Source organism: Belonocnema kinseyi, chromosome 1 (genome assembly GCF_010883055.1).
Source record: "Belonocnema kinseyi isolate 2016_QV_RU_SX_M_011 chromosome 1, B_treatae_v1, whole genome shotgun sequence".
Taxonomy (NCBI): Eukaryota; Metazoa; Arthropoda; class Insecta; order Hymenoptera; family Cynipidae; genus Belonocnema; species Belonocnema kinseyi.
Window position 1 is genome coordinate 117,650,934 of NC_046657.1, and position 8,072 is coordinate 117,659,005.

The 8,072-nt window shown below is 28.9% G+C and overlaps 1 protein-coding gene across 1 annotated transcript in view; it reads right to left on the reverse strand.

The window, feature by feature from the left end:
- The window catches only part of LOC117167910 (proteasome subunit beta type-4), an 18,083-nt gene that overhangs the window by 4,802 nt on the left and 5,209 nt on the right, over positions 1 to 8,072 (reverse strand). The window contains exons 2-4 of the mRNA XM_033353154.1: positions 7,016 to 7,222; positions 6,767 to 6,913; positions 1,727 to 1,925 (exon numbers count right to left, since the gene is read on the reverse strand). Of these exons, the coding sequence (XP_033209045.1) occupies positions 1,727 to 1,925; positions 6,767 to 6,913; positions 7,016 to 7,222 (553 nt within the window). The remainder of the gene's footprint in view (positions 1 to 1,726; positions 1,926 to 6,766; positions 6,914 to 7,015; positions 7,223 to 8,072) is intronic.

Consider the following 8,072-nt stretch of genomic DNA (forward strand, 5'->3'; position numbering starts at 1 on the left):
AACAAAATTTCTTATAAACAGATTATTTGTTGAAAAAGTGTTTTTTATGATTTTACATAATCATACGTTTTTTTATAGTTATATTGCAAGACAACCAATGATGAATTTTGCTAAAATTATTATAAATTTCCGAATTGAAAAAAATTGACGAATATTTCTGTCGAAAAATGCCTGATAAATGAATTTGTACATTAAATTTGTTTATAATACAAACAATTATAATCAGAAGAGAATTTTCTTTACATAATATTATTTCGAGTCCAATTTCTTGCAACATAACTTGAAAAAACGTGTATTTATGGAAAATCGTAGAAAAAACTTTTTCAACAAATAATTGGTTGAAAACAAATTTTGGTTGTATATTTTCTAAGATTGGAATATCTTTAACTAATGCTATTTTATGCAACTTAAAAGATTTCAACCATTATTCTGTTATTGACGAGCACCGGGAACGTCAAATAAAAAAGGTCATTTTTTCGTCATATTTGTTTATTTATAAAAAAAATTGAAAATCTAATTAAAAATCAGGCTAAACAAATCTCTTAGAAATCTTATTAGCTTTTTCTCCAATTTTTTTTCGTCGAAAACGGTAAGGATTTGTGGGCAGTACGTTATTCTGAACCAAACAAGTCATTTTTCTTCCCAATGTGCGGCACTCCCTTAGATTGGAAACCAATAACTTTTTTTTTTAAAGAATAATCTTGTAGGGCATTAAAAAAGAAACATTTTCCTTCTATTGACTTTTTTCCATATCGTGCGTTATTTGGCTTAAAATGTTGATTTTCGTGTTTCTTTGAATTTTGTAAATACTATAACTCTGGTAAATTTTTATTTTATAGAAAAAGTTCCTTAGGATGAATTGTTTGTCTGTTTGAATACTATGTATATCCCTACAGAAAATTTTTGAATTTTGAAAAAAGTGGGTCTCAAAAATGTTAAAAATACGCTCACTTTTTGAATTTTTATCCAAAATGGCTGGCTAACGAACTTGACCTTTACTTTAGGACACTAAAAAAGCATACCAAAGACCAATCCAATCGGTCAATGCTTTCGAAAGTTATCGTGCTAACAATCTAAAAATCTAGTACACACATTCGTAAAAACCTGTTTTTCAGATTCAGGAGGTCTCAAAACGTGGACATTTGACCAAAGCAGGGGGGGGGGGGGTACACAGATCTAATACCTTCTCTTGATGACAATGTAAAAATCTATACTTTAACATTCTATATTAGCAGTGATGAAATAAAAAAACCCTTAGAATTATTCAAAATGTTGAAGTCTGTACGTTACAATCTATAAAATAATTGGTAAAGTCTAAAAAAAATGCGTAGAAATTTCATTACTTATTCTGTAATGAGAAAAAGATAAATTATATCTTAATAAATAAAAAACTTTTCAGTAGCAATACTTCTTCTAAACGAGATGTTCCTTTCATAATAGACTAAAATACTTAAATTATTTTTCGCATTTCAATAAACCAAAAAAAGAAAAGAAATTTAAAAGAAAATTAAAAGAAAATTAAAAGAAAAAAATTGCACTCAAAAATCTCGCGAAAAATTCAAGAAAATTTCCAAGTTTTCAAGTTTCAACAAAAAAATTCAAGGAGAATTCCAGGTCTTTAAGGTTTTTAAGGTAGCTGGAAGCCCTATAGTTTTTTCTGAAAAATTCCACGGATATTGGCACTTAAAGAGTTAAAATAAAAAGGAAAAAGAATGAATGAACGTACTTTTGGAAAAGATCTGGCATCTCTGTAATAGAGAACTTGCATAGCTTTGGTCAGAACTTCGATGGCCTCTTCTTCGCTCATTTCCTTATTTTTCTCGTAAGCTGCACGCAGCATTGGACTTGCTAAATAGGATCCGTATCCAGTAGCAATCACAGGGTCAGAATACGCCATCCCCAAATGATCGACTGTTCCTAAGAACCTGAATGAAAATTCAATTTCCAAATTTAGTCATTTTTAAATCGAAATGCTTTGACCGGGAAATGACCCGGAATTTTTTAAAATAATTTTAGGCAGTTTAGAAAATAGTGCGACCGTTTTAATTAAAGAAAAAAATTCCTGGACATCTCCCGGTTTTTTCCCGGTCAATTAAATTTAAAACATTTTTCCATTTAAAGTAATAAAAAATAAACAACAAAATTAAAGCATTCAAAGTGATATTCTTAAATTTTTAAATTGAAGTTTAAAAGTTTACCAATTCAAAAATGTTGTATTCAAATGCTCAATAATTTACACGTATAAAATGGAAGATTTTAACTCAGAATTGATAACATTCATAAATTATAGAGTTCAAAAATTGTAGATTAGGTTCCAAAAATATAAATCCACGTTTAAATTTCTAATACTCTAAATCCAAGAATCAATCAATGACCTTTAAAATTTTATTTCAAAATCTTGAGAAATCTAGAAGTTGTTTAAACTTTTTTTAATTAAAAATTATTTTTGAAATTTGTTCAGAACTTCTAAATAACTTTTAAGCTTAATTAAAATGTACGACAACATATAGAAAATCCTGTGAATTTAAATAAAATTTCTTAAAATTTGGATTTATAAATAACAATTGAACCGCTGGCGACCAAAAAGGGACACGGCCGAATTCAGCCTGAGAAGTATTGTCCTGAGTGTCAATTTTAAAAATCTTTCTAATTTCAATTTTAAAGACTGATACTTATAGAGAATTTCAAGGCGCATCTTTTTTTCCTCTTGCAAACATTTATAGGTTTTGTAGTTTTTGAGATCATTGGTAAAAAGTGGGTTTTTTGAAAACGAAAAATTCCAATCTTTTTTCACTTCAACTCGCGCTAATTTAGCCAATTTTCATCATTTCCCGATTTCCCCAATACAAAGTACGTTTTTAAGTCTTCTGAAACTATCTAAGAAAGAAAAACGAGAATATTATAATAAGCAAAAAAGTTATCAATTTTTTTTTGAGGCAATGCAAAAATTATGAATTTTAACCTTGAAGTGCCTCGTTTAGCGAACGAATTTTAAGCTACGGAAAGCTTTCAGTGAGAAAGTTGTTCATTAAGGTTCAAAGAAGTTTTCTGAAAAGTTTTAGATCAATTGGATTAATAGTTCAAAAATTATGAATGTTTTAAAATCCAAGCGGTAATCTTGACGCTGCCCAAAAACGTGCCTGGCCGGCTACGTACGCGCTGCAGCGAACGACGTGAAGGTCAAGTCAATCTTACCAAAACAAATGCACAACAGTAACTCCAGATATTATCATTAAAATAATTTATTCATTAAACATTTAACATATAATATTATGCATGTTATTGAACAAGAATAAATTAATCAAACAATATTTTATTAGAAACTACTTCTAGTCATTTTCGTCACTCTCTTCAGTTTCTTCGGCATCTGGATTCTGAGTTTGTACTTTTAAAAAATATGATTCGAAAAATTCATTTCCTTTAGCGCTTAAATACTGAAAGAGATTTTTTACATCCTTTATTTTGGCAGCGTTTAATCCAATTCGGGGCGGAGGACTTTTCGAAAGATTTTCTAGTTTAAGCGTAGGTTTAAAGAAAAAAGTGGCTGGATTTTGCAACTCATAGTTGTCAGAAACATCCAATTTTCCATTAGGAAAAACATGCAAAACGAACGCTTTGCTGATTTGGAAATTTTTTGGCTTTCGCATTTTGCCTTTGAAACATTTTTCAAAATCCTGCAGAAGATCTTCACACTTCTCGACCATTGTGAATGAAGGTGAACGAGCATTGCGAATCATTTCTACATATTCAGCTTCAGTTTCAATTCGTTCTAATTTTTTCAGCTTTTGCGAATATGTGCCAAAATTCCTATCGCACTGGCAATAGGAATGGCCTCGAACTGGAAACACATATTTAATCTCGCTTTGCAAATAAATGGACAATAAAACCAAAAATTGAAACACTGTGTAGATTTTATTTTTTCCCGGACATGAGTCTGATTAAAATTTATTTAAAAATTGTATTGACGGTTTCCAATCGTACCTGATTTCTGGAACATTTTTTCTTATTTTTAATCCACGAATCTTCATTTCTAGTTCTTTTTCTACCTTGTTTCATTTTAATATCTTTTTCTTTTTAATAAATATTCTCAAAAATATCTCAAAAATCTCAATAATCTCACAAAAATGCTTTTCCAACTATTATAAGAAACAATCACTTCGCTGATTCTATGCTTTATTTGTAGAATTTCATAGAAGATGACAAAAAAAGTTACTGTTTTGCATTTGTTTTGGTAAGATTGACTTGACTTTCACGTCGTTCGCTGCAGCGCGTACGTAGCCGGCCAAGCACGTTTTTGGGCAGCGTCAAGATTACCGCTTGATTTTAAAACATTCATAATTTTTCAACTATTAATCCAATTGATCTAAAACTTTCCAGAAAACTTCTTTTAATCTTAATGAACAACTTTCTCACTGAAAGCTTTCCGTAGCTTAAAATTCGTTCGCTAAACGAGGCGCTTGAAGGTTAAAATTCGTAATTTTTGCATTGCCTCAAAAAAAAATTAATAACTTTTTTGTTTATTATAATATTCTCGTTTTTCTTTCTTAGATAGTTTCAGAAGACTTAAGCACGTACTTTGTTTTGGGGAAATCGGAAAATGATGAAAATTGGCTAAACTAGCGCGAGTTGAAGTGAAAAAAGATTGGAATTTTTCGTTTTCAAAAAATCCACTTTTTACCAATTATCTCAAAAACTACAAAACCTATAAATTTTTGCAAGAGGAAAAAGGACGCGCCTTGAAATTCTCTATATGTATCAGTCTTTAAAATTGAAATTAGAAAGATTTTTAAAATTGACACTCAGGACAATTCTTCTCAGGCTGAATTCGGTCGTGTCCCCTTTTGGTCGCCAGCGGTACAATTGAACACTTATTATTTGTACAAAAAATTAGAGTAATTTTAAGAGATATCTAGAGTTTTTAAAAAGATGCAAAATTAATGAAGAACTTAAAATGATATCAAATAATGTAAACGAAGCGTGTGTACTGACAAAATTCCACCATTCGTACCGAAATTTCGGTGCAAATACACACAACCTAATTTAGAACAAAACGCAGATTTGTTCAGATTTCAAACAAAAAATTTAGAAGCTTTTTAAGCACTGTGGAAGGCCCCATAAAAATAAAATATTTTTTTAATATTCCCAGGAAAATTGAAAATGATTTTTCATTTTGCAAAATTATTTTAACAGAATATTTAAAAAGATTTTCCAAATTTGAAAATTGATGTTTTTACATCAAAATTCAAAATTTTAGATAAAAATGTGGCCTTTTTAAATGGAAATTTAACTATTTCGTTAAAAATTAAAGTATTTTGTTAAAAAAAAATTTTTTGTGCGTAAATTTTTTTTTGTTTTTTTTTGACAATTAATCTTGTTCAAAAATTTGGTAGCAAGAAATTCATTGTTTGAATAACAATTTAATTTTTTGCTGGCAAAGTAACCTTTTTTTATATGAAAATTCTCCTTTTTAGGTAGAAATTAATATTCTTCGTTGAGAATTAGTCTTTTTGGTACAAAATTGAATTAGTTTAGTGTAAGATTCATCATTTTAGTTGAAAATACATCATTCTGGTATAAAATGCAACTATTCCAGTTAAATATTTACAATTTTATTTGAAAATTCATCACTTTGTTTTAAAATGTAACCATTTTTTCGAATTAGTTTTGTTGTTGTTAAAAGTTAGTATTTTTTGTCAAAAGTAATTTTTAAACTGAAAATTTAAATTATTCCAATTGAAAATTCTATAGTTGTAGTTGAAAACTCATGTGTTTGTTTAAAAATGATTTTTTTTAGCTTAAAATCCAATTATTCAAGTTTTGGTGACAATTTATGTTGAAATAACTCACATGATGATCAAAAGTTCGTATATTTTATAATTACAAATCACCATAGTAACCATGACAGTTCAATTTTGTTGTTGGTCTATGTTACGATGTGTTCTCTAGAATCTTATCCTTGTGTATTTTGGACTTTTATTTGCTATTAATAAGTCGTGTCTTAATTTATCAGTTGTATTATCAGAAATCTATCTCCTCGGACCTTATTTCTTCAATAATTTATATTGCTTGATAAAAATTAATTTTTTTCTTCGAAAATTCCACTATTTCAGTGGTAAATTCTATTGTTATATTTGAAAACTCTTATGCTTGCATTACAATTCTATTATTCAGTTACAAAATTTTATTTTATAATAAACATTTTAAGTATTGCGTTACAAAATTATGTTTTTTTTTTCTTGAAAAATTGTATTTTTTGGGTAAATTTGTATAAAATGAATATTCCAGTTCACTTTTCAACAAAAAATAAGAAAGGGTAAACAATAAGTTATTTTTCTGTTAAATAGTCGAATTTTTAACTAAAATGTATGACCCTTTTAAACCAAAAGGGAAATATTTTCAAGAAAAGAGTTGAATTTTAATCCAAAAAGGTTTAAATTGACTTTCCAATAGAAAAGTATGAATTTTAAACAAAAGGTCAATGTTCGAGGATCAGAGTTTAATTTTCAACCAAAAAGGATGTCTTTAAGAAAATTGTTAAGTTTTCAACCAAATAATAAAAATTATAACTAAAAAGAAAATCTTCAGGATTTCAAGGACATTAGGAACTCTAGTATATTACTCATCGCATGTTCCTCTTTAAAAGCTTTAAACGGAAATTTGTCCCATATATTTATTTTTAGTTTTTCTAAAAAATTAAAATAAAACGCTCTCACTTTTCTGACTCAAAAAAATAAAAATAAAATAAAAAGTGCAAACATATTCTTACGGTGTGTCACCATCAAATCCACCGATGACGAAATTGTTCCAAAGTGGATCGAACTTCGACCTCCGGTTGTACATAACTCGTGTCAACCAGCAATGCAAAGATTTTGGCTTCAGAGTGAAACCATCATCGGTACAGTGTTCTTCAAGTCTGGAAATTTAAAGAGTATGCTTAGTTTGTACATTAAAATCATGTTCTGGTTTTAAAAAATTGTAATCTAAGTTAAGGTCGATTTTATTCACGGAAACCTACATTTTCTGTTCAACGATGTTTTTGAGATACTGATAATCTGCGTAATCGCCTCCAGCTCCCAGAATGATGTTGTCGTTGACTTTCATAATTCGTTCCAAGGATCTGTATCTGGCGAGGGATCCGTAAGAACCCAAAACATCAGCTGCAATTACAACTCCATCTTTGAAGCAAACTCCCACGACGGAAGATCCAGTCGTTACCGGTGTGCTGTAAACAATTTTTTTTTTTAGACAAAGAAATATAAGTGACGAAAAGTTTTTAAAAAACTTGTCAAGTAAAAGAGGTAATCATAATGAAGCCGATTTTTTGACCGCTTTAAAACAGAAATTTATCAAATAATTGGTAATACAAATCAATACAAACTTTTTCTCTAAAGTAGCTTAAAATTTGTTAAAATTCATCGCTAATTATAAAATATTGAAGATTTAATTTATTTTAAAAATTACAAATAACTGGAAATAATAAATTTTGTAAAATTTTTATGTTTTAAATTTGAAAGTACAGCCTTTACTCAGGCAGAGGTTGCAAGAATTCAAAACAGTCGTGAAAATGAAGCATATGATCTTGTCATATAATATAAAATATATCATCTTTTTAACAAAAAAAAAAAAAAAAAAGATTCTTCCAGGATTTCAGGGTGGCCACAAGATTGTATATTTCAATTGCCCTGACTTTTCCCTGACAGGAAATTATTATAAAAGCGAATAAGGTTTCAATAATGTGCCAAATAAAATAGTGAAACAAGCCAGAAAAATGTGCTTTAAATGACAGTATGGAATATTAAGGTCAGACAACTCAGTGGCGCCACTAACGAAAAACAAAAGGTCATGCAATGGATGTTTTATGCTATTTTTTTGTTGCTATTTTTCACAATTATAAAAAGTTTGTTTTTCTCTATTAGCTTTTTAGAAAACAGGGCGGCGCCATCTTGCCATCAACTCAGCGGCACCCTCTACAAAAATCATGAAATTAAAAAAATGACTAGGTTAGATGTTTTGCTAATTTCTGGCTTTACAATGCGCTATGAATCGCTTTTGTAAAATAAAACCTTATTTTA